Source organism: Eucyclogobius newberryi, unplaced genomic scaffold, assembly GCF_026437365.1.
Source record: "Eucyclogobius newberryi isolate DKJ021-1_F unplaced genomic scaffold, fEucNew1.0.hap1 SCAF_20, whole genome shotgun sequence".
Classification (NCBI taxonomy): domain Eukaryota; kingdom Metazoa; phylum Chordata; class Actinopteri; order Gobiiformes; family Gobiidae; genus Eucyclogobius; species Eucyclogobius newberryi.
This window is the reverse complement of record NW_027315835.1, coordinates 3,784,832-3,811,433: the sequence shown is the minus strand read 5'-3', so window position 1 is coordinate 3,811,433 and position 26,602 is coordinate 3,784,832. Positions and strand designations below refer to the sequence as shown.

Genomic DNA, 26,602 nt, shown 5'->3' with positions numbered 1-26,602 from the left:
CAATTAAAAAAAAAGCTTATTGTTTTTTTAGTTGGTTAAAAAACGAATACATAAGTCCTTGAATATACAAAAAACAACAAAGACTGAACCACTTTTTCACCAAACATCACCGGCTCTGATTCCCTCACTTCAGCCAATGCACCGGTGATTCATCATTTATCCAATAAGACTTTAGAGAGAGAGAGAGGGGGGAGGGGGGGAGAGAGAGAGAGGGGGGGAGGGGGGGAGAGAGAGAGAGGGGGGGAGGGGGGGAGAGAGAGAGGGGGGAGGGGGGGGAGAGAGAGGGGGGGGAGGGGGGGAGAGAGAGAGAGGGGGGGAGGGGGGGAGAGAGAGAGAGGGGGGGGAGGGGGGGGAGAGAGAGGGGGGAGAGAGAGGGGGGAGAGGGGGAGAGAGAGAGAGGGAAGGAGGGAGAGAGAGAGAGGGGGAGAGAGAGAGAGGGGGAGAGGGAGAGGGGGGGGAGAGGGATAAAGAGAGAGAGGGGGGGAGAGAGAGAGGGGGGAGGGAGGGAGAGAGGGAGGAGGGGAGAGAGGGGAGAGAGGGATAAAGAGAGAGCGAGGGGGGGGGGGTCGTTTTGCAAACATCAACAATTTCTCAGGACTGGTTTATGTCTCTTCTTCCTTTTTTTACGTGCCGCACCCTTTTCATTATTCCCCCTCTTTTTCCCTCCAACAGCGCAGCTTCTCCTCCTCCTCCTCCTCCTCCTCCTCCTCCTCCTCCTCCTCTCCATCCCTCATCCCTCTCTCTCTCTCTCTCTCTCTCTCTCTCTCTCTCACCTCCAGCACATCCACGCACGGCAGCCTCAGCAGCGGACTACACCTCCTCCACCTCTTCCTCCACCTTCACCACCCGCTTTTCCAGGCACCGGACATGGGATCCGTCCGCCTCTGACACGCGCGGAGCCACCACCGGGGAAACGGATGGACGGGAGGATGCGTCGCCGCTGCGGCAGCCGGGAAATGTTGCTTTTGTTCGGGGGCGTGTGGCTGTGGATGCGGCCGCTGCTCGCGGAGGTACAAACAAAACACACACAAAAAATAGATCTGAGCCATTTTGGATTTGTTTAGTTGTTGCTGTCGGTGCGTGACCTGCTGCGCGCGAGCCTCACCGATTATTGACCTCATTAATGTGCGTAAAGGTGAAGCGGGTCCGCGGCTCTCGCGCGTAAGACGCGTCCCGCTAATCAACGCGAGGAGCCAATTACGCGCCATTGTCCGGTCGCATCAGTGCCGTTAGTGGGGTCGTTCGCCCTCTGTTGCCCCCGCTTTGGGTTCTTCTTGGCGGGATACCGCGGGGGGGGGGGGGGGGGGGGGGGGGGGGGGGGGGGGTGGGACGCGTTCTAAACCGCTCCGTCCGAACCGGGAGGAGCTGGAGCAGGAGCTTTCCCGCGTCCATGTGGTTTTGTGTCGGGATCGAGGCGTGATTGTTGCACCGAATGTGAATTAATAACACGAAACATGGCTCAATATTGGTTTGTTTTGGTGTTTTTAGGCGTTTGATGGAACCAGAATGTTTAAAAATCAGCTTTTTCTTATTCTTTTACCCAATATTCTGCCAATATAGTTCATTATGTGTCCACGAGTGATGTTTTTATTATAATAATGCTATTAGCCTCGTGGTCAATAGTCTCGGTTTATTTAGTGTTTTCAGGCATTTAATGAGGCAGAATGCTTAAATATCAGCTTTTTTAAATTCCTTTTTCCCAATTTTTGACAATATATTTAATTGTATGTGCACGAGGTAGTTTATAGTGATGATTTTATTATGTTTTTATTATGTTAATTCTATTTAAAAGGATGCAATCAAACGTGAAACAGTTTGTTTAGTGTTTTCAGGCATTTAATGAGGCAGAACGCTTAAATATCAGCTTTTTCCTCATTCCTTGACCCAATTTCTGCCAATATAGTTCATTGTATGTGCACCAGGGATGTTTTTATGATGTTGATGCAATTTAAACGGCTGCGATCAAACGTGAAACACAGCCTCGTGCTCAATAGTCTCGGTTTGTTTAGTGTTTTCAGGCGTTTGATGGAGCAGAACGTTTAAATATCAGCTTTTTTCGCAATTTCCCGGTCAATATCGTACAGTTTGCACATTTTACAGTGAATTTCCTTAGGTTACTGCTGTTCAAACTGCTGCGATCAAACGTGAAACACTGTCTCGTGGTCAATAGTCTCGGTTTGTTTAGCGTTTTCAAACGTTTAATGAGGCAGAATGCTTAAATATCAGCTTTTTCCTTATTCCTTTACCCAATTTTCTGCCAATATAGTTCATTGTATGTGCACGAGGTAGTTTATAGTGATGTTTTTATTACATTTATGCTATTTAAACTGCTGCGATCAAACGTGAAACACAGCCTCGTGCTCAAAAGTCTCAGTTTGTTTGGTGTTTTCAGGCGTTTGATGGAGCAGAACGTTTAAATATCAGCTTTTTTTCGCAATTTCCTGGTCAATATCGTACAGTTTGCACATTTTACAGTGCATTCCCTTCGGTTACTGCTGTTCAAACTGCTGCGATCAAACGTGAAACACAGCCTCCTGCTCAATAATCGTTGTTTTCGTGTTTATTTTAGTCATGACTTAGTCAGATCTGATGCATTTGGGACAAAGTGGCGATGACACATGGGCTCGCACAGACCGGTGCAGCTTAGAACTAATATCTGAGCCAAATAACGTCCACATTTCTGGACCGTAGCCTCTTCAATGGCACCAAACCGTTGCTCGAATCTATATATATATGACGCCCATCACTAATTAAAAAAGCTTTGAAGTAGAAAGTCTGATTTTCACATTTTCCGAAGGGTTTAAGCAACAATCTCACCTCATCTTTGTGTGATTTGGTTCAAAATCCCATGACGTTGTGGTAAAATGAGATCAAATTCATCCTTTATCGTTTCAAAAATGTGAAATTAGTCTTGGGACGGAGGGAAACAAACATCCCCAACATCGTAAACACACTCTAGTCCGCTTAAAACACAAAGCACGAGTAAGAAAGAGACAAAAATAAGCTAAAAACACCACCAGGGCCGTTTAAAGCTCGAGGTGTTCACTACACGTACTTCACTGTTAGTTCAGTTTTAATTGATCCATTTCTGAACGCGTCTTAGACTAAGTGGTGCGTTTAAAGGCGCTCGATCCGCTCGTCTTTCTGTAATAATTGTCTCATTCGTTTGTAAATCATAGGAATTGTTAAAGACATTTTTTTATGTTAAAAAAAACGTCGCGTGGACAGATTTTTCATTTAATTTTGTAATTCAGTCGTTACGTCGGTTCGTTAGCGAGCGTTTATCTAAATGTCAATGGCGTTTGGTGGAGCCAGAATGCTTAAAAATCAGCTTTTTCTTATTCCTTTGCCCAATTTTCTGCCAATATAGTTCATTGTGTGTCCACGAGTTATGTATTTATTATAATAATGTTATTTAAACTGCTGCGATCAAACGTGAAACATAGTCTCGGTTTATTTGGTGTTTTCAGACGTTTAATGAGGCAGAACGCTTAAATATCGGCTTTTTTCTTATTCCTTTACCCAATGTTCTGACAATATATTTAATTCTATCTGCACGAGGTGGTTTATAGTGATGTGTTAAACTGTAAAGATTTAAAGTCTGTTTTAGGTCGTGCGACGAGTGAATCGATTATTGAAGTCGCTGTCAATTTAGTCATGAAATAATGGTTCTCTGGACAATAAACCGACTCTAAGACGTTTCACGAAGCAGGAGTTACATCAAAATGACACGGGACATGAAGGTTTTTGGCCTTTTCGCTTTAAAACTCTATTGTATCTGTAAAAATACTCGGATACTACACATGAGGACGAGCTCAGGCGGCGACACTTTAGCTCCATCGAGGTCAAATCGAGTAAAGGTCTGAACAACGGACCGATTAGTCGAAAGCATAATTGCTAGACTGAATGATTGTTAACGTCAGCGCTCGTTTTTTACATTTTGGATGTTCAGAAAATTCGTATTGACATTTGCTGTTGTTTTAATGAGACTGAAGGAAATCTATGAACATAATTCAATCTGATTTTTTGTTCCATATTGTCCACTTTTGTGCTCGTTCCTCTCAATGAAAAATGTGGTTTGGATTCTGAAACTAAATGACTCAATCACTTTACTTTATTAAAACATCGAAATGATATTTTTATGACAAGTTTTTGATCGATTGAAAAGTGTGATTCTGTTCAGAGACGATAGAAGCAGCTTTTTCCAATAAGTTTATCAACTGTAAACTAAACCTGGACTAAACCAGGACTAAACCAGGACTAAACCTGGACTAAACCAGGACTAAACCAGGACTAAACCTGGACTAAACCTGGAATAAACCTGGACTAAACCTGGACTAAACCAGGACTAAACCAGGACTAAACCTGGACTAAACCTGGAATAAACCTGGAATAAACCTGGACTAAACCTGGACTAAACCTGGACTAAACCTGGACTAAACCTGGACTAAACCTGGACTAAACCAGGACTAAACCAGGACTAAACCTGGACTAAACCAGGACTAAACCAGGACTAAACCTGGACTAAACCTGGAATAAACCTGGACTAAACCTGGACTAAACCTGGACTAAACCTGAAACTAAACCTGGACTAAACCTGAAACTAAACCTGGACTAAACCTGGACTAAACCTGGACTAAACCTGGACTAAACCTGGACTAAACCTGGACTAAACCTGGAATAAACCTGGACTAAACCTGGACTAAACCTGAAACTAAACCTGGAACTAGTATTTGATTGATTCTGTTCAGAGATTGTAATAATAATAATAATGATAATAATAATAATAATAATAATAATAATAATGATATGCGGTTTATAAACCATAAACTGTACAAACTTTAACACACTTTGAATGTGGGCGGAGTCAGTGGAGGAGGCGACTGTGGCTTCGACCGATAATTGAGTCGTAACCAATTAATATGAAGTCATCAGACGAGCGAGATGTGCACATCTGGTCTCGCTTCGGTCCACTACGTCTAACTCCTGTAGACCAGGGAGGCGGGGGAGGGGAGAGGAGGGGAGGGGAGAGGAGGGAGATGAGGGAGGCGAGGGGAGGTGGGGGAGGCGGGGGGAGACGAGGGGAGAGGAGGGGAGGGGAGAGGAGGGGAGAGGAGGGAGGCGAGGTGAGGGGAGGCGAGGCGAGGGGAGAGGAGGGAGATGAGGGAGGCGAGGGGAGGTGGGGGAGGCGGGGGGAGACGAGGGGAGAGGAGGGGAGAGGAGGGGAGGGGAGAGGAAGGGAGAGGAGGGAGGCGAGGTGAGGGGAGGCGAGGGAAGAGGAGGGAGGCGAGGGGAGGCGAGGGGAGGAGGCGAGGGGAGATGAGGGGAGGCGAGGGGAGAGGAGGGAGGCGAGGGGAGATGAGGGAGGCGAGGGGAGAGGAGGGAGGCGAGGGGAGGCGAGGGGAGGAGGCGAGGGGAGATGAGGGGAGGCGAGGGGAGAGGAGGGAGGCGAGGGGAGATGAGGGAGGCGAGGGGAGAGGAGGGAGGCGAGGGGAGATGAGGGAGGCGAGGGGAGGTGGGGGAGGCGGGGGGAGACGAGGGAGGCGAGGGGAGGTGGGGGAGGCGAGGGGAGGTGGGGGAGGCGGGGGGAGACGAGGGAGGCGAGGGGAGATGAGGGAGGCGAGGGGAGGTGGGGGAGGCGAGGGGAGGAAGTCGAGCGAGCGGCAGAAACACCACGAGGACGAGTTTTTGATCCATTTGCTTTGAGTTCATAAATAATGTGATGTTTGGATTTGTTCAGAGAAAAAGAGAAAAGTTCACGAAGAAACAGGAAGTGAGAGAAATGTGAGGAAGACACGAGCTCTAAGACTAAAGGAGTAAACCTGGACTAAACCTGGACTAAAGCTGGACTAAACCTGGACTAAAGCTGGACTAAACCTGGACTAAACCTGGACTAAACCTGGACTAAACCTGGACTAAAGCTGGACTAAACCTGGACTAAACCTGGACTAAACCTGGACTAAACCTGGACTAAACCTGGACTAAATCTGGACTAAACCTGGACTAAAGCTGGACTAAATCTGGACTAAACCTGGACTAAATCTGGACTAAACCTGGACTAAACCTGGACTAAAGCTGGACTAAACCTGGACTAAAGCTGGACTAAATCTGGACTAAAGCTGGACTAAATCTGGACTAAACCTGGACTAAACCTGGACTAAAGCTGGACTAAACCTGGACTAAACCTGGACTAAATCTGGACTAAACCTGGACTAATACAATTTCTCATTTTACTGCTTGACTTAATCTGTCTTATTGATTGATTGACAGTGTGTGTGAAAATGTGACCACAGCACTTTCCCTGCCTCTAAATATGAAGTGTTTTACTCTCAGAGAAGCAGGAAGTGCACCGTTAGCATGCTAATGCTCGTTAGCTTTAACTCGCTCAGAAACCGGCGAAAAGTGCAGACAAACTCATCGTTGTGAACATGTCGGAAAGCGTCAGGCGAGTGAGCGACGCATGTGACGAAGAGTTTGAACTGTTTTTCACGTTTAGAAACCGTAAACATCAGGTGCAGCCTCTTTGAAAACCCCCAAAACACAACATGTCGTCTTTAAATCCAACATTTATGACTCACTACATTTAAAAAAACAATAAAAACAACAAAAGTCTGTAACTTCCACACGACTTTGCTCCAGACAGTATTTTCTGGCCTTATCAGACACAGATATTGGATGTTGTGACAGCTTTTATCTTGTCGAGGCCCGTTTCCCGGATATTGAAGACGAATTGAGTCATTTCAGCTTCGCTTTTTTCTTCTTCTTCTTCTTCTGTCGACGCTGAGATCACGTTTAATGCAAAATCTTCTAGTATCAGGGAAACTATGTGTTGTCTGGCTGAATTGGATTAACCGCTGTGATTCGCTCGATGGCGCAAATTAAACGAGCGGCAGAGCAGTTAGCGGTTAGCGGTTAGCATAATATAGCGCAATGTAGTAAAAAAGGATGATACTTATTCGAGTAAAAGTGGCGTTCAGGTTTTTCTTTGTTGTAAATGTAAATGGACTTTTATTCTCTTTAGTTGTGCTTAGATTGTAAAAAACAAAACGTACAATCGTTTTTTGATGATAATGATTTACGGTTTAGCATTTTTGAAAGCTTTGAAGTGACATGAACCGATCTTTTACAGGAGCTCAGTGCAGGTCGTTATTTAAGGTTGAATATTGTTTCAAATTTAGTTGTGGCAGATTTACATTTGAACTATTGTTACTCAATGTGTTAAATGGACTTTTTTGAGTTTTTACCCATGTTTTTACAATGTTTTCTCATCACAAACAAACCTGGAGTTAGATACAGCTTCATTTACGCTTGTTTCATTAATCCTGTTCACGAGGTCGTCTTTATCTGAGCCTCAAAAAAACACTTGGTTTCAAATTTCTAAAGATAAGGATAGAATCAGGTCGAATCATCACCAGACGCGTTCTGAGCATTTCTGCCTCACACCAAGTTCATTCATTACATTTTCTCTATTATTATTACTATTATTTATTTATTTTTGATTTTTTTTAGTACTATTATTATTATTTTTTAGTACTATTATAATTATTTTTTTTAGTACTATTATTATTATTATTTATAGTACTATTATTATTATTTTTAGTACTATTGTTATTATATATTTTTTTAGTACTATTATCAATATTTCTTTGTACTATTATTATTATTATTATTATTTTTAGTACTATTATTATTATCTTTTTAGTACATTATTATTTATTTATTTTAGTACTAATATTATTATTATTTTTTAGTACTATTATTATTATTATTTTTTACATTGGTCAGTTTGTTTTATGTACATTTTTGTTGCTGCATCTTTAAAAAATATATACATAAAGAAAAAAAAGTGAGATTTGCTCCCAGTAGATGTTCAAAAACATGAGATGCCAAAGTAAAGAGAGAATGTTTTAAGAAGGATAAGTGCAGAAAAACATACAAGAAATAAACGTTCCTGTTTTATCGCACACAGCCCCGCCTCCTCAGCAGCAAACACCAATACTGTCCAATGTGTTATTGCAAAATACCACCACAGAAAACATATACCGGATTGTCTGGACTATAAGTCGCACCAGCCAAAAAATGCATAATAGAGAAGAAAAAAAACATATATAAGTCTCACTGGAGTATAAGTCGCATTTTTGTGGAAATTGATTTGCATGCTAACAAGTTTAGCAAAGCATCAGTTTTACCCCAAATCACTAAATCCACTGAATTCTTCTTCCTCTGTGTCACTTCTAAACAACTCCACAAACTCCAGAGGAAGAGGAAGTGCAGGTTCTTCTTCTGCGTCGCTTAGAGCCTAGAGCGCCCTCTGGTGGTCGCCAGTGTGAAAATAACAAATAATATCACATATAAGTCGCAGAAACTATGAAAAAAACACGACTTATGGTCCGGAAAATACGGTATTTAACCATTGAACATCTCGCCCTCCACCTGAGTCTGGATCTAAGGAGCATGAACAGAATCCATTGAAAACCTCTAACGTCCTTGACCTCGACAGGACAAAGACATCAAGATAAACGACACAATGAAGTTCAGATTCAGCAGGAAACGTGTCGAAGGCGAAGTGACGTCCGGCTCTCGGCGACTGCACGATCGCTCCAAAGTCAAAGGCGTAACTCAAGCACAAAGTGGATCCGAAGCTTTCCTGACGCAGCGAAACCGCAATGTCAGAAACGAGGCCGCTTCCTGGTCCAGCGATGCCAAGTACGGGGCGCGGGAGGGTCCAAACTCAAACCGTTTCACCTTCACTCTCTGGACCCAGTGGCTTTTGTCCAGCGTGTGCCGGCGTTTGCTCGAAATGAAAGGTGCATCGTGTCAGTTTTTCTGGTGGAAGGTGGGATTTTTGTCAAGAAAATGGCAAAAAGCCCCACGAAAATAAGAAACTACAACTTCTGACGAATGCTTATGGGATGTGAATATTATGATAGCATATTTTACATCAATGATGACTTTAAAACACTGCTAAGGGTCTGAATCTCAGTCTATTATCGTGAAACAGGCTTGAAAAAAAGCCAAAAATCACTTATTTTATGGCATAAAAAATGCTAACTTTAAAAAATACATAAAAAAACTGTGAAATCTGCAAAGTACTTTCCAAAAAGAAGCCTAAAGCTGCTGTGAAGGAGGTGCTTGTCGTCATGGAGATGCTGCTGCTTTGCCTGGAATTATCTTTAGCATTTAGCATTTAGCATTAGCATTAGCATTTAATGAATGAATTGAGTCAATCACATGTGTTTGTTTTGAGAAACGTTCCGGTTGTACTTTCAGCGCGGCCGCCTCCCCTTCCCACAGATCTGACCCGTGACCTTTTTGTCTCCGTGTGATGAAGTAAATGCCAGATTGGAGGGATCGGTAATCGGTGATATCGGAGGGTATTGTAAAATTTAGCTGATATTTGGCCTTAATATTTTGTGTGTTTGCCATGTGTTTTTAAACAGATTGATGAGTTCAAATTGACGATAACTTTTTATGGATTTTATATTCCGATTATTGGCCACAACAACAAAACAAATATCGTATATTGAAAAATACATATACTACTAGTTTAAAGCGAGTTTTACCTTTGAAAAATTTGAAAAACAAAAAAACAACTTTAAACCTTCCCAACTTTAAAAAAGAAAACAAGTTTATAAGCAGAGCGGAGTTTTACCGTCACAACAAGCGAACAAACATTAGCACGCTAACAAACACTAGCATGCTAACAGCGCACTTCCTGCTTGGTGTAGAATAAACTGCTTTATAGTTTGATATTTGTGTCATTATGACCCCAAGAGCTGCTTTTATACAATATATCTGTCAAAGGTGTCTAATATAAGACACTAATCAACACTAAAACTAACTATTAAGTATCTACACTATAAAATACAACAACATTCCACATTTCCAGAGCCGTTTTTGAAAGATCTTCTAGTATAAGCTCACAATGTTTGCTAAAAAGTGCAATTATTTTGTGTTAAAATGTAAAATCTCGTGATATCTGAGTATTTTCCTTAGCTTCCTGGTCTGTGCTGGGGCAAAATAGAGTTTACTTCATTAAGAAAAGCGGGTACTGCCCCTTTAAGGCCAGGCCAAGCACAGAACGCACACTCATCCCCTAAGTCTACAAATATTTGCCCTTCACAGACTGTTTCCCCTCCTCTGATGACATTACCGCGGTAACAGGTGACCTCTGGTGTCCGACATGTGCGACGATTGGCGCGCTCGCTCCCGTAACGCGGCTACATTACGCTACGCTAATCGCATCCGACGCCTCGGCAGCTGAGGCCCCGGCGCCGGCGCGTGAACGCTCACACACCGAGCGCGCGGCGAGCGGGATCAGGTGCAGGACAGACGAGGACGACCACGTGACGCTTCGCTCCGCAAACACCCAATAGTTTGTGGATTTCTGCAGGACATTGACAAGTGGCTGTTTCCAGGGCGACTGAGGACGTGACTCTGCATCGATTAATTAACTAAGAAGGGGAAATAAGGCTGTAATTGTTTAGTAATTGAGTGTCTGCGTCATAAAGCAGACACTATATGTTCTTGTTTTCCAGGATTTTCCAGATTTTTGACGCGTTTCAACTCACGATTTCAACAAGTCTTAGGGGCTGTTGCTTCTGACATCTGAACAACTTGTACTTTTTGCAGTATTTGCAAAAGTATCAGTGCTTTTTCCCATTGAAATGAATGGGGCATTGACGCCGCCACGTTTGACTTTCTTTTTTCAAAATCGTACTTGTCCCAGGTTTTTGTCCGATCGAGCTCAAAACAACACTTTTTGCATCTACAGACATTGAAAATTGATACAAATTTAAAAACAATCTTGATATTTCTTACTGTCTCTGCGTAACATGTCCTCAAAAAAGGCTTAATTTCCTGCTGATGCTAACGCTAATTAGCGTTAGCATTAGCTCTACAGGGAGGAGGGGGTGCAGCCGGGTCACCGAGGCTCTCTCTCTTTCTCCCTGCTCAGGTCTGCGTTCTGCATGATTGTGCAATTTGTCAGGACAAACTACTATTTGAGTCGCAAACTACGCAATCATCAACGGTGAATTACTGAGCGGCGTTGGTGCTGCAAAACGCAGCAGAAAACATGGCCGCGCGGGAGGCGGAGCCATCATTGCAGCTAGCGCAGCTTTAATATAATTTGTTGTCAATTAAATCAGACTTTTTATCTTAAGTAGTACTGCCAGTACTACCAGTACTACTTACACACATGTTGTACTTTTACACTCGCAATGACTTCAGCCATTGCACATAGTTCTACTTTGTAAATTAATCAAATCGATGTTCTACAGCGTGTGTTTTGAAATAAGTAAATAAAAGGAAGATATTAGGGACACGATCTTGTACAGCTGCTGCTGCTGCTGCTGCTGCTGCTGCTGCTGCTGCTGCTGCTGCTACTGCTGCTGCTGCTGCTGGTGCAGGTGCTGGTGCTGCTGCTGGTGCTGGTGCTGCTGGTGCTGCTGGTGCTGCTGGTGCTGGTGCTGCTGGTGCTGCTGGTGCTGCTGGTGCTGCTGCTGGTGCTGCTGGTGCTGCTGCTGGTACTGCTGCTGCTGGTGGTGCTGGTGCTGCTGCTGCTGCTGCTGCTGCTGCTGGTGCTGGTGCTGCTGGTGCTGCTGGTGCTGCTGGTGCTGCTGGTGCTGCTGCTGGTGCTGCTGGTGCTGCTGCTGGTGCTGCTGGTGCTGCTGCTGGTACTGCTGCTGCTGGTGGTGCTGGTGCTGCTGCTGGTGATGCTGGTGCTGCTGGTGGTGCTGGTGCTGCTGCTGCTGGTGGTGCTGCTGCTGCTGCTGGTGCTGCTGCTGCTGGTGGTGCTGCTGCTGCTGCTGGTGCTGCTGCTGCTGGTGGTGCTGCTGCTGCTGCTGGTGCTGCTGGTGGTGCTGGTGCTGCTGGTGGTGCTGGTGCTGCTGGTGCTGCTGGTGCTGGTGCTGCTGCTGCTGCTGCTGCTGGTGCTGCTGGTGCTGCTGGTGCTGGTGCTGCTGGTGCTGCTGGTTCAGCGCTCATAAAATCGTATTAATTCAGTGCATTATGAGTTTTTCTCCTGAACTCGCTCCATAAAGGGCCCCGTGTCCCCACATCGACACTAAAACCCGGAGCTTCAGTTTTGGGAAAAGGGTTTAATTTCTCCCGCTTCAGTCGTTCAGACGTTCAGACGTTCAGACGTTCAGTCGTTCAGACGTTCAGACGTTCAGACGTTCAGACGTTCAGTCGTTCAGACGTTCAGACGTTCAGACGTTCAGACGTTCAGACGTTCAGACGTTCAGATGCGACTCTCGGATCATATTTCCCGTCTGTGTTGCAGGTGGTGACGGACGACAGTTATCTGAACGAGGTGCAGAACTCAGGTAAGAACATGCACTAAACAGACACTGAACATGCTCTGAACATGCTCTGAACATGCTCTGAATATGCTCTGAACATGCTCTGAACATGCTCTGAACATGCTCTGAACATGCTCTGAACATGCTCTGAACATGCTCTGAACATGCTCTGAACATGCTCTGAACGTAGTCAAAACCGCAGAATGATCCGGCATTATACAGATGCAGAGCCTCTTGAGACATGAATCACTCGTTTCCCTGATGAGTTTGTGTTTTTGTTCTTTGGAAAACTCTCTCTCTTCTCGTCACATTCTGTCCAGACCCTGAACGCTCTCGTCTCCTGCAATAAACTGACTCTGAATCCTGCTCCTGCATTTAAATCACCAACTCTGCCCCGAGACGAGAGGAGGAGGAGGAGGAGGGAGGAGAGGAGGAGAGGGAGGAGGAGAGGAGAGGAGGAGAGGAGGAGAGGGAGGAGAGCAGGAGAGGAGGAGAGGAGGAGAGGGAGGAGAGGGAGGAGAGGAGGAGAGGAGGAGAGGGAGGAGAGGGAGGAGAGGAGGAGAGGAGGAGAGGGAGGAGGAGAGGAGAGGAGGAGAGGAGGAGAGCAGGAGAGGAGGAGAGGGAGGAGAGGGAGGAGAGGAGGAGAGGAGGAGAGGGAGGAGAGGGAGGAGAGGAGGAGAGGGACGAGAGGAGGAGAGGAGGAGAGGAGGAGAGGGAGGAGAGGAGGAGAGGGAGGAGAGGAGGAGAGGAGGAGAGGGAGGAGAGGGAGGAGAGGAGGAGAGGGACGAGAGGAGGAGAGGAGGAGAGCAGGAGAGGGAGGAGGAAAGGAGAGCAGAGGAGGAGGAGGGAGGAGAGATAAGGAAGGAGAGGATGTGAAGGAAGAGTGCGAGAAAGAGAGGAGGAGTGAGGGGGGAGGAGGAGGAGGGTGCAGTGGGGGAGGTCTTAGGCTCCGCCCCCTTTAAACGCCGTTCAGAGCCACATTTATCAAACTGTGTCAAGGTCGAACGGAAACGAGAAACGCACTTTATACATGAGAAAACTAACGATATTTTAGCATTTCACTTGAATGACCTGCATCACACGTTTATTCATATTTATTATTATTATTATTATTATTATTATTATTATTATTATTATTATTATTATTATTATTATTATTATTATGCATGTAACTTGTCCCTGTCAAACATGTAACTTGTCCCTGTCAAACATGTAGATGACAGTGTAAATATGCAGCGATGTTCACTTCCATCCCGAGTCCCGAGACGATAAAGAGATAAATACTTGGACAATTTATTATTGTTTTAATATTTTGATTGACAAATTGTTGTATATAAATTATTAGCTTTTATAACTAGCCAACGTTATGTATAATAGAAGAGTTTCGTGGCGCAGACAGATTTACTTATTAATAGAATCTCTAGTTGATCAGGAAAAGGCATTACCGTATTTTCCGGACTATAAGTCGCACCTTTTTTCAGAGTTTTGGCCGAGGTGCGACTTATACTTATATTTATACTTATATACTTATACTCCGGAGCCACTTATATGTGATATTATTTGTTATTTTCACACTTGCAACTGCATTTCATACTCCAGTGCGACTTATTTATGTTTTTTTCTCTACTATGCATTTTTTGGCTGGTGCGACTTATACTCCAGAAAATATTATAAATAAAAAGTCACAAATAATCACTCAAAACAATGAATTCATATAATTTTGTAATAATCTTTAATAGACGTTTGTAAAGATGTATATACACTCCCACCACCAGGGGTCAGTGAAAAACACAACTTATGTTTTTATGTTTCTCACTGTTTGGGTTCGATTATTGGCCTGGCACAGAACACAAGTGTGATAATTACAATCAAATATTAAAAGACCAGTTAAGCTTCTTTGTTCGAAGTTTAAGCCCTTTAAAAAAATTTCAAATGCATTGAAAAAAAATGCAGTGAAAAAAAAAAAAAAAGCAGAACACAACAAAAACTGACCAAAGTGCTAAACAATAATAGAGGACCAGAGAATAATTACAATACAATATTAAAGTGTAAACCCTTCTTTTCCCATTATTTTTTTTCCGAGTGCATTAGAAAAAAATAAAAAAGCCAAACACAACAACAAAAAAAGTAAGTAAATAAACATTCAAAAACAAAATTATGGTATATCTAAATTTAAATAACGGTCCCAACCATTTGTCCATTTCCAAATAGAATCAGAATTTTTAGCAATTTTTTGTAAATATTTTGTAAATTGTTTGTAATTTCTTTGTAAATTGTTTGTATTTTTTTAGTATTTTTTTAGTACATTTTTTGTAATTTTTTTGTAAATTAATTAAAATGTGCACAATGAAACACCCGTAATGGCATCTCTCATTAGTCATCGATACTTTACGTCATGTTTATCCAACGCCAATTACGACAAAGAAAACGGCACAAAAAACGTCCAAAGAAATGTTATTCATCTTTCCTTAAATTTCCGTAAAAAGAAATTTTCCCTTTTCTTTGTTGCAACATTTTGAAATGCGTCTGTATTTTGTCCTCACGGCGACTGGGTGAAACGCCGCCGCCGCCGCCGCCGCCGCCGCCGCCGCCGCCGCCGCCGCCGCCGCCCACCCCCCGTTCTGACTCCCGCCGACAGTGAAGCGTGTCAGATGCTCATTGTGCTGGCGAAAAGGATTATGGGAGCTGGGAGGTTGCAGAGCGTTCCCATGGCGATAGGCATGGGAATAATTGGCCCGAAGTGTGGCGACAGTGTGTGTGTGTGTGTGTGTGTGTGTGTGTGTGTGTCTGTGTGTGTGTGTGTGTGTGTGTGTAGGAGATGGACAATATGTGGCCTCGGGAAAGTTGCTAATCCATCAACGATTATCACTCGTCTCAACGCTGAAGTTAGCGTTAGGAGGCAGGTCCGTGTCGGGGGTCCCTGTCGGGGGTCCCTGTCGGGGGTCCGTGTCGGGGGTCAGTGTCGGGGGTCCGTGTCGGGGGTCCGTGTCGGGGGTCCCTGTCGGGGTCCGCGGGGCAGTTAGATGGGTTCATTCCTGACCGACTGGAACGATGATCATTGCGCCCAAGTTAGAAGGGAACTCGTCGTCACAGGGACCAAAAAGTGGATACAGCTTCTCGTTGAAGTCGCAGTGAGTGAAGGAGTGGATGAGTGTGGCCGTCTTCAAATCGAACAGTGAGATCAGACCCTTTTCAAAGTCCACGAAGACCCCAACCCGCTCCACTTTACCCTTGTACACAGGGACTGTGCGACGACTGTAGGTGGTAAATGTGCCCGCTCTGAAATACAGGGCCCAAACCCCACAGCCTGGCTTGTAGGGGATTGCTGAACGTCTTGGGACTGATACTCTGATCACTCCTAGAAGCCACTCATCCTTCTGCCCCACAAACACCTCAAAGTAAAACCTCCCAGAGGTGAACCCTCTGTCTGCCACAACATTATAGGAACCTAGGAACCTCCTGGTGTTACTACCAGGGGTCTGTTCACCTTTTGTATTGAACCAGACCTGTTTCAGATCAGGGGTCAGGAGGAGATTGGGATGAGCCGTTTCAGGGTCAAGCTTTAAGTCAACGGCGTACCTCTGCAAATGTCTCAGGACACACCACTTTTCATCTGAAATCAAACTCATTTCTCGATTCAGTTTCTGAAGAAACTCCTGGAGTCGAGCTGTGCAGATCTCCAGATTCTCTCTCATCTCTATCAGCTCCTCTTCTTTGAAGCTCTGAGAGGAATGTACTCTGCTCTGCTGCAGCAGGGACATGTTTGGAAGGTTCTGGAGGAACAGGACTGGAGATTCTGTCTGTTTTAGCTCTTGAAGTTTAGATTTAAGACCTCTCAGATCTATTATCTTCAGCTCAAGCTCTTCAGTGACAGCCAATGCCTCAGAGTCTGCTTGTATTTGCATCTCCTCTAACTTTTGGACCAGCCCTTTGTGGCTCATCTGAACCTTGGACAGGAGCTTCTGGAGAACCCCTTCACACTGTGTGATCACCTTCCTGGTCTCTGTATTTTGCTGAGCTAGAGACTCTACGATGGAGCTGGCTGTCTGGGCCTTTTCCTGGACCAGGAAAGTGACTTTCTCCTCAGTGGAGCCCAGCTTCGATCTCAGCTCTCTGTGGGCCCTCTCCAGAGAGACTGTCCTGTGGTTGGAGTGTGCGCCCTCACAGCCTGGACACAACAGGACCTGCTCCTCAGTGCAGAACGAGTGCAGCAGCTGCTGGTGCTCAGGGCACACTCTGCTCTGGAGACCTTCCTCAGGAGGAACCAGTGTGTGTCTGCGGAGCCCCTTGACCCTGAGGTGAGGCTCCAGGTGTGTGGAGCAGAACGAGGACAGACACTCCACACAAGACTTCACCGCCTTCTGCTGTGGGATTGTGCAGACTTCACACAGGACGCCGCTCTGGGGCTCCTCTCTGGGCTGAAGACTGGAGAAGCTCTGAGACAGACCTGAGATGAAGGTGTTGACTCGGAGCTGTGGGCGCTGGCTGTAGCTCTCTTTGCACACGGGGCAGACGCACACGGCGCTGCTGTCCCAGTACGACGACAGGCAGGACATGCAGAAGTTGTGTCCGCAGGGAGTGGACACCGGCCGCACAAACACCCCCAGACAGATGGGGCAGAGCAGCTCGTCCTCCGACACCAGAGGGGGCATTGACGCCATCTCTGCACAGACACACAAGCACAGCGTTACAGAAAGCACGGCTAATACTGCAGTAAAGTGTCATTAGATCAGAAGAAACTTAAAGGCTAATGACACACGTCAAGTACAAGCGTCACACACTGAACACTGCGCCTCACGGCTCCAAACAGGATTTAAAACTCTTGAAACTCCATTTTAAAGAGCGCCATCTGTAGATTGATACTGACAGTTACATACGGACATAACGTGAGGCTGCGTGAGGAGAGGAAAGGAGGTGTTTTAAGCAAGTTATTGAGAGTTTCGTGAGAGGCAGGACAAGACAAGGGGAGCCTGCGGCCGCAATCAAATTCAACAAGTTTAAAAGGAATAATAGAGGATTTTTGGCACCAAATCTGAGTCTCATTTCCTGGTGGCGTGGACAGCCAATAAGTCCTCCCACTTATCAATCATCCCGTTCGTCCTACTGCACACCTGCAGGCTCGTTCCCAGGACAGCAGCACGTTTCCCTGGCTGTACATGCGTGGTTGATGTGCCGGTGTGTGTTTAGTGAGTTCCTTCAGTTACAGGACAAAATGACGACAGAGAAAATCTGTGTTCGAGCTCAGAAGAGACGGAAATCTGCGGAGACGAGAGATGATGCAATCTGTCATGCTAATAAAAACGCACATGTGGCAGCCGAGCTGTTGCGTGCTTCCTTACGAGGGTGAGTGTGCACATGCACACTTTTCAAAAATTGACTAACAGTCGATTGAGTTCTCAAATCGGCGGACAATCCTCTATTATTCCTTTAAATGTGGTGCGGGTTCGGTACAATGTATAGAAAAGAATGGAAGCGCCTAATTTGCAGCACGGCAGAGCGTCCCGGTGTGCGTCTGCCTTGTTCATTGATTGATTGATTGATACAAACAAGTTAAAATACAAATAAGGGATCATCTCAAAATAGGTTGAAGCTGAAAAATACAAAAAAACAATTGGCCCCCTCCCCCATTCATAAGACTAAAAAACAAAACTTTCTGGCATCACATAACATTTATTTTAAAAAGAAACATTAGAACATAATAACTTAACAGTCATCACTTGAAAACTCGCTCTCAAATAAACCCTCAAAACTTGAACAATATAATATCATGATGTTACATATACATAATATGGCATCTGATTCAGTTTGATAGACCTTGCTCACCTCTGGTCCCTTAACCTCCTTTGGTAAGTTTATCAGTAGAAGTTATGAACTCTCCAAATAATGTCACCTGTCGCGCATGTTTGTTTACTCCATCCACATGGTCCACGGGCCCTAAGACTGTCCCATTCAACCGCTACGCCAGCACCATGCAGACTCAACTCACTCAACCAGGAAGTGATTGAAACGTTTCTGATTGGCTGCTGTAAATCGCTTACATTTCACAACAAGTCATGAGTGTGTGATGTCATGGATGTCGGCCTAATGCTCGTGGCTGAGAGTTTTTTAGCATTTCAAAACAATTACTGCCACAACGATGTATTGAAGCTTCAAAGCAACAAACCCCCCCCCCCCCCCCCCCCGACGGAAACTATTTAGTCTTTTTCAGCTTCAACCTATTTATTTTTGAGATGATCCCTAAGCCTTACCAAAGTAAACAGTAGCTTTTGACTTTTGACGTCTACTTTCAAACATAACACATTAGTCTGGTTTTAGATGGAAAAGCAAAGTGTATTCTGAATGACAAGCACATCCAAATAAAACGTGTTGCTGTTTCGAAACAGTGATACTAGCTTTAGCTCTTACAAAACATGAACCGCTCACTCTTTTCTAACCAACAACGTTCATGTCTACACATTCTACACATTCTACACATTTACACTGATCTTTAGTTAAATACATACTTTGTACTTTGGACGTTTGTTAAAGACGATGAAGTTGCAGTGTTACTTCTTCAGTGTTAACACAGGCACAACCACAGCTTTAGTTTCACTTTCACCAGGAGGTTTTTTTTTTTTTTTTAAAGAGACAGTGCCCTAATTTAATGCACACGGAACTACAACAACTGGGGAATATAGTAGATATTTTAAAGTCACCCATTTCTTTTTTAATTAATCAGTTAAAAGTTCAGTGAAAAAAAATTTGAAAAACAGTCGTCCTTACAGTGAGCAGGCTCTCTTCTCCATAGACCAGACTCGTAACTTGCCCTGGTGGATGGCAGGTTGCGTCTTGTCTACACAGAGATGTGAATCTTCTGGCTGCAGTTCCACAGAATGACAATAATAATAATATATATTTATGTCCGTGGAGGTAGTTCTACATAACTCCTATGTTCACAGGAGTTATGTCAGACGAGACAGACGAAGGATAAACCAATCCCAGTGTTAAAGTGATGTTAATGTCATTTATCTGGTCTTATCACCAAAAAGAGGATTTTTAGTGGGCACTAGATCTTACCAAAAACACGCATCAGAAATATCTACTTTTAGTTCAGACGAGTTTCACACCAAGACTTCAAAATGAATATTGTGTGGGTAGTTTTTGCAAAAATACTAGTTTCATATCTTTTAGTTTAGTTTGTTAGATCTGATGTCGACATCATGCTGCTTCTCTGACTTTTTGGCCAGTTAAGTTAAATCATTAATAGTTTTGGTCTGTTTTTTTCTCATCTTTCTGTGGATTTAGATGTTTTTGTTTTGTTTTAAAGCTTCCCAGATTCAACATGCACAACACTGACTTGCATTGACAGCGTCCATCTAAGGATCTATATAAAGTCGCACATTTTTTCATAGTTTTGGTAAAACAGATGCTTTGCTAAACTTGTTAGCATGTTCTTTATGCTATAGTTATCTGAATAACTGTTCATATGTTACGCTAACATACCAGACACACGCCTCATGTAGCTGAAGGTGTTAGCGTTAGCATACGTCATGTAGCTGAAGGTGTTAGCGTTAGCATACGTCATGTAGCTGAAGGTGTTAGCGTTAGCATACGTCATGTAGCTGAAGGTGTTAGCGTTAGCATACGTCATGTGGTTGAAGGTGTTAGCGTTAGCATACGTCATGTAGCTGAAGGTGTTAGCGTTAGCATACGTCATGTGGTTGAAGGTGTTAGCGTTAGCATACGTCATGTAGCTGAAGGTGTTAGCGTTAGCATACGTCATGTAGCTGAAGGTGTTAGCGTTAGCATACGTCATGTAGCTGAAGGTGTTAGCGTTAGCATACGTACACCTGTTCACCATGTTCTCTCATCTGTTATTATTTTAAACTGCATTTACAGATGAAATGTCTGTTCTTGGTCTGGGATTTTATCAAATAAATTTCCCCCAAAAATGCGACTTATACTCCAGAAAATACGGTAAATATAAAAGTAAAAGTAAAGTAGTAGGAGCAGTACTTTATTTCAACTCACAACTAAAATATTATAACAGTAAACGGTACATTAACTACAACACACTGCTATTATATTAAATATGTTTCAAATAGATATGTTCATATATAATTTAAACAGCAGATACTTACTGTGCGTGTGTCGGAGAAGGTGCGGCAGGTGAACTCCAGTCACAAGGTTTAGGACTTTGTGTCACTTACAATCTTTCATATTAAACATGGCTGAATCCTTAAAGAGACAGTAGCGTAGCCGTTTTTATGTTATTTTTTGACAGTGACTTATTTTCATCGTTACCAGGAGCCCTACAAGTCTTATTTAGCTTTAGTTTATTAAAAACTCATTGAGAACACCCTCCTGATTTAGGGTTATTTGACGGGACATCCTGGAGTTTTTCTTGTTTGTTAAAAAACTGAACAGAATTATGCATCTCATTAAATATGGACGTTAGACTCTGAAGCAAATGGAAATTTTATAAACGTGTTACAAAAAATAAATAACAATACCGTATTTTCCGCACTATAAGGAGCACAGTAGTTTTTTGAGAAAATTAAAGGCTTTTAAGTGCGCCTTATAGTGCAGAAAATACGGTAATCCATATATAAGGCTCACTAAGTGAAACAAAACGTGTACCACACAAAATCGCTTTTTAGGTCGATAAACACAACCAGAATTAATCCTTATATAAGACGCACTGGATGACAAGGCGCACTGTTTTTTGAGAATCTAAAGGCTTTTAAGTGCGCCTTATAATGCGGGAAATACGGTAATTGAAACGGATTTAATACTGATCATTTGAACAGTTTATGAAGTTTACAGCAGGTGGTGTTTTTGTGTGATGTCCAAGTCCCGCCATGTTTTTATAATGACAAAATACAAATGTTTTCTTCCATAACTTTGAAAAAAATACCCCAAAAATACAACGTTAATTTAAAAATATATATATTACAATGATAAAAGAGTTTGTATCAATCAATAGAAACATTCAAATATCGCCGACTGAAAAACATTGTATTATTATTTATTGTAATATAGTTTTGTACATTGACACAGAAAGATAAGTCCCACGATACATGTTTAAATTCAAAGTACACAAAATACAGTTTGGCAGTTAAAGTTATAAGCGGCAAATAAACACAAACATTTCCATTGTCAGGTTTTGTCCACGTTCACTTCGGATTGACGGGCACGATCGCCAACGGCCCGAGGTTGTTCTCGAACTCGTCGTTGCACGGGTTGAAATAGGGATGCACCTTCTCCGCGAACGCGCAGTCTTCGAACGCGTGGATCAACTTGGCTCCGCCCACGTCGTAGAACGAGACTCGCCCGCCCTCGTAGTTCACGAGAACGCCAACTCTCTCTATCTTACCCCGGTGAATCGGGACGTTGGGCCGGCAAAACGTCTCAAAGTCGCTCATCCGAAAGCAAACGGCGTAAACCCCGCAGCCGGGAGTGTGCGGCAGTTTGCCCTTCCTCTGCAGCGACGCCAACGCCACGCCCACGATCCATTCCGTCTTGGCTCCGACCGCGACTTCGAAGTAAAACTTGCCGGACCGGATTCCCTTCGCTCCGAGGACGGCCAGGTGTTTCTCAAACCGGGCCGGGTTGCTCGCGGCGGTCGGCCTAGCGTTGGCGTCCGGGTTGAACTTCACCTGCTTCATATCGCGAGACAGAACGAGGCTGTGATGCGCCGTTTTCGGATCCAGCGTGACGTCCTTCGCGAACTGCTGGGCGTATTTCAAAGCGGCGATGTCGGAGATGAAATTCGCTCCCGTTTTCTCCCAATAAACCCTCAGCTGGGACAGAGAAGCGCTAAAAGAATTGCGCAGTTGTTGGATTTCTAACTCGGACTCCAAGTTAATTGCCGGTGGTTTGGATTGAGCGTTTTTGTTCGGATGGTTCGGCCAAATCGCTTGCACGTCTTGGCTCAGTTTCAAATCTTTAAGTTTAGTTTGCGTCTCCGTCAGATCCTTAATCTCTTTCTCGATGTCTTTCGCGACTTTCTCCGCCTCTAAGTCCACGTGCTGCTGCTTCGCTTCCATCGCTTTGGCCAGCGAACTTAAATCTTGGATAGTTTTGGCCAAGTGTCTGGATTCTTCTTGTCGTTGGGCGACGGCTTGTCTGATGGACTGGACCTTCTGGACCTTTTCCTGGATCATGGAGGAGATCTTGGCCTCGGTTCCCCCCAGCTCGGCCCTCATCTCCCTGGACTGTGTTTCCGCCGCGCTGAGAGGCCGGTTCAAGAAGCTCTGGCACAGTCCTGCAGGGAAAACAACGAAAAGACATGAAAAGACATGAAAAGACATGAAAAGACATGAAAAGACATGAAAAGTCATGTTGATTTAATATTTAAAGGTCCCGTATCATGCTATTTTTCCCGTTTTGTAGTCTATCCTAAGGGTATAGTTGATCATACTAAGTGTTTTGCAACACCTATAACATAATAGTTATGAAATATCACCCATATCTTTGACCCGCTCACAAACCCGGAAATGCAGATGGCTTAGTTTGAGATTGGCCCCCGCCCTCGTGAAGAGCGATCTGCCTCCCCCGCCCACCCCGTGACGTAGTCTCAGCGAGAGCGTGTGTCCCCCGCCCACAGGTTACAGGTACAGAGGGCTTCCTGGAGGATGGGCTGAAACTCTGTGCTGCGTAACGGGGAAGCATCATTCGTCTGCTCATCCGAGGAGAAGGATAGAGACTGTTCTCCAGCTAAAGATTCCAGAAATCAAAAACCACTTTGGGCACAGAGTCAGATTTCTCCTTCACTGTGGAACTCCTCCAGGTTTCTACTTTTTCCCAATGAGGTTTTTTGTAGTTTTTCCTGGCCAAGAAGGAGGGTCTAAGGACAGAGGACTCTGGATCATCGCCCCTCGTCCATTGGACATTGTTTAATCTGCTTTTTCACTGTCGCCCTCAGAGGCAACTGTTGAATATTGAATATTGTTGCAAAGTTAGACTCGTGGCATGTTTTTGGAGCCTGTTTTGGAGCCTGTGTTGTCGACCGGTTATTATGATTATTCGATTACTTAAATAGTTGACAAGTACTTAAACAATCGATCAGTTGCGATTGATCGATTGACTCGTTGCAGTGCTTTTTGAGGCTCGACAATCGCAATAGAAATCCCCAAATAATAGTATTTCATTCAATAATACCATATATAGCGGTCTTATACCAGATCAAAACCATCGTAAGCCTATTCAGTTAAGGTCAAATCTGATCCTTTTGTCAGTATCGACCCTAAAAATGAGTTTCTTTTGGCGTCTTTGGCCGTACCTGAGATGAAGGTGTTGACCCGGAGCTGTGGGCGCTGGCTGTAGCTCTCTTTGCACACGGGGCAGACGCTCACGGCGCTGCTGTCCCAGTACGAAGACAGGCAGGACATGCAGAAGTTGTGTCCGCAGGGAGTGGACACCGGCTGCACTAACACCCCCAGACAGATGGGGCAGAGCAGCTGGTCCTCCGACACCAGAGGGGGCAGCGACGCCATCTCCGCACGCCACCGACAGAAGCCACGTCCAATCAAAGCCTGATCACGGTCTAATGAAAATGTACAAAAAAATGACTGTATTTTCTGGACTATAAGTCGAACGGGAGGATAAGTCGCACCAGCCAAAAAATGCATGATAGAGAAGAAAAAAACGTATATAAGTCGCACTGGAGTATAAGTCGCACCAGCCAAAAAATGCATGATAGAGAAGAAAAAAACATATATAAGTCGCACTGGAGTATAAGTCGCACCCCGGCCAAAACTATGGAAAAAGGTGCGACTTATAGTTCGGCATATACGTAATTAAAAAGTCATTTGAATTGTGACGTACACACTAATTGGGGGCTGAATATATTTAGTTTTACATTTTCTTTGCATATTTTTTCTCAGTAGTTTAGCTGTGGATTAAAGAGGTTTGAATGATCATCTACAACACTAACTACCAAACTAAAAATCAAATGTTGTTGTAAATAAAGTGGAGCGAACACAGCTGATGTTTTTTGGTGATTTATTAAGAAATTAAGTCGAATTAAAGGAGTTGTTTGTTTACAAAAAGGCGAGAGAAAAGCAGAGAAAGATGACACAATACATGAAGTATCTACAGTGGAAAAATACCGTTATGAGTATTTAAAAAGTACAGCGTGAGCTCATGACTATCTACTTCTTGACACATGGCCTTGGTTTTGACCGTTACAGCGCCCTCTGCAGGCCAGACGGCTCATTGGACTAAAATGCAGTTAGGATTTATATATTTGAACTTTTGCCAAAAAATATTCAAATGTTATCACAGCGTAGCATGAACATCATAAAAACTTGTCATGCGTCCCTTTAACGAAGGAGAAGTCAGCCCTTTGTATGTTCTGAGCATTAAAGGAGACGCATCAGGATCATGTCGTGTGCAGAAGAAAAACAAGGCTGAAATCAGGTCTAACACATAAAACTGGTATTTTTCCAATACACGACCAAAGTGTTTAAAAAAAGAAAACAAAAAGTGTAATTCTGCTTTAATGTTTTGCATCAAATCAATACTTTTCTTAGGGATGTCACGATTTTACATTTTAGTGTGACGATTATTGTGGAATAAACAACAATTAAATCCTACATTTTCTTTCCTTCATGTTTTTTTTAACACATAAGCGTTTCTCGATACGTGGCCTGCTTTATGGAATCTAACTTTATGAATGATTAATTTGACATAAACGGCAAGATTAAAAAGCACTTTACGTTTACGTTTGTGTTTCTGAGGAAAAGCTGAGCAGAAAGGACTTCGTTTTGCTTTTAAAAATGTCACGTTTCTTTTAATTTAACCCAAAAATACCTAATTTAGTTAAAACATTTTCACTTTTCTCTTAAAAAAAACTATAAAAAAATTAATAAATTGCATTTTAAGATCTATTTTTTACATTTCAGTATTAATCTCTAGTGCAACACTAGAACTAAAAATTTTGATTTCAAAACATAAAATCACAATCAATTCGGAATCGCAATGAAAAAAAGAACGACAAAACAAAACATAAATATAGACCAAAGACACACCTTTTTCTTTCCTTCTTTCTTTCGTACTCACTTTTTTAACATCTCTGCGTAACAAAAAACACTTACAGCAATTCACTAAAACATAAATATGATATTGTGCTGGATTTAAAGAAGAGAAGGCCCTGTCGCTGCTGCTTTTACTGCTTTTACTGCTTTTACTGCTTTTACTTCCTCTTCCTGTGTCACTTTTATGCTCTCAAAGTCTCAAGAAAAGACGAGACAACTTAAATCATCACCAACTTAACCCCACATCCCACCACTGCACGGACCAGACTCGTAAATTGTACCTGTTGGTGTCGAACGGTGGATTCCCTGCCGCTCTCACCTGCCGCTCTCACCTGTCGTCTGATGTTTTGCCACTTTTCTGAAACTGGCTGGTCCTGTTTTTCTCTTAAAGGGACAGGCGCACGTAATAAGGCCTCAGATAATGTTACGTAACGCGGCGCTAACGACGTTCACGCGCGACGTACGGATCACGCGCTTCAGAACACGTGACATGGAGAGGCGTGGCCGCGAGTCCACCTTCAGATCCAAGTGTCAATGTTGTTCTGAAGCTGTGGAAAACGTGTTTGACTAAAGAAGCTGCAGTTACCGACTCCGACTGTAAATGCACCGGTTTAACACTGTAAGAGAAAAGAGAGGGAGAGGAGAGGGAGAGAGAGAGAGAGAGAGAGAGAGAGGGGAGAGAGAGAGGGAGAGAGAGGAGGGAGAGGGAGAGAGAGAGAGAGAGAGAGGGGAGAGAGAGAGGGAGAGAGGGAGAGGGAGAGAGAGAGAGAGAGAGGGGAGAGAGAGAGGGAGAGAGAGAGGGAGAGGGAGAGAGAGAGAGAGAGAGAGGGGAGAGAGAGAGGGAGAGAGGGAGAGGAGAGAGAGAGAGAGAGAAAACAGAGGGAAGAGGAGAGAGAGAAAAGAGAGGGAAGGAGAGAGAGAGAAAAGAGAGGGAAGGAGAAAGAGAAAAGAGAGGAAGGAGAGAGAGAAAAGAGAGGGAAGGAGAGAGAGAATGGAGAGAGAGAAAGAGAGAGAAGAGAGAGGGGAGAGAGAGAGAAAAGAGAGAGAGAGAGAGAGAGAGTCTGTTAAAAATGTCACATGTTGTAAACGCTCTAAACGTGAAATACTTTCTCGTTTCACTGACATTTCTCGTTCGTCTGATGATTAAATGTGTTTCATTCTCAGTGTCGTCTGTTGCTATGGAGACAGTTCTGTGTCTTCCTGCTTCTTCTGCCCTAAAGGTGTCACCATGTCACTCCACCCAGCAGAAATGTGACGTAGTGCTCCTTTAAATGAGTT

At 43.9% G+C, this 26,602-nt stretch overlaps 3 protein-coding genes across 3 annotated transcripts in view; 1 reads left to right on the top strand and 2 right to left on the bottom strand.

The window, feature by feature from the left end:
* Nucleotides 1-861: 861 nt before the first annotated feature.
* The window catches only part of LOC140369139 (neurotrypsin-like), a 50,846-nt gene continuing 25,105 nt past the window's right edge, over nucleotides 862-26,602 (top strand). Inside the window, exons 1-2 of the mRNA XM_072456394.1 lie at nucleotides 862-1,010; nucleotides 12,287-12,329. Of these exons, the coding sequence (XP_072312495.1) occupies nucleotides 918-1,010; nucleotides 12,287-12,329 (136 nt within the window). The 5' untranslated portion in view covers nucleotides 862-917. The remainder of the gene's footprint in view (nucleotides 1,011-12,286; nucleotides 12,330-26,602) is intronic.
* Nucleotides 14,929-16,979, bottom strand: LOC140369395 (zinc finger protein RFP-like). Its single transcript, XM_072456725.1, has one exon. The coding sequence runs from the start codon at nucleotides 16,964-16,966 to the stop codon at nucleotides 15,335-15,337; it is 1,632 nt and encodes a 543-aa protein (XP_072312826.1). The 5' UTR covers nucleotides 16,967-16,979; the 3' UTR covers nucleotides 14,929-15,334.
* On the bottom strand, nucleotides 21,434-23,820 carry LOC140369391 (E3 ubiquitin-protein ligase TRIM69-like). The gene is made up of 2 exons (XM_072456721.1): nucleotides 23,569-23,820; nucleotides 21,434-22,551 (listed from the first exon to the last, which is right to left on the bottom strand). Exons 1-2 carry the CDS (start codon nucleotides 23,780-23,782, stop codon nucleotides 21,461-21,463), a joined length of 1,305 nt encoding a protein of 434 aa, XP_072312822.1. The 5' UTR covers nucleotides 23,783-23,820; the 3' UTR covers nucleotides 21,434-21,460.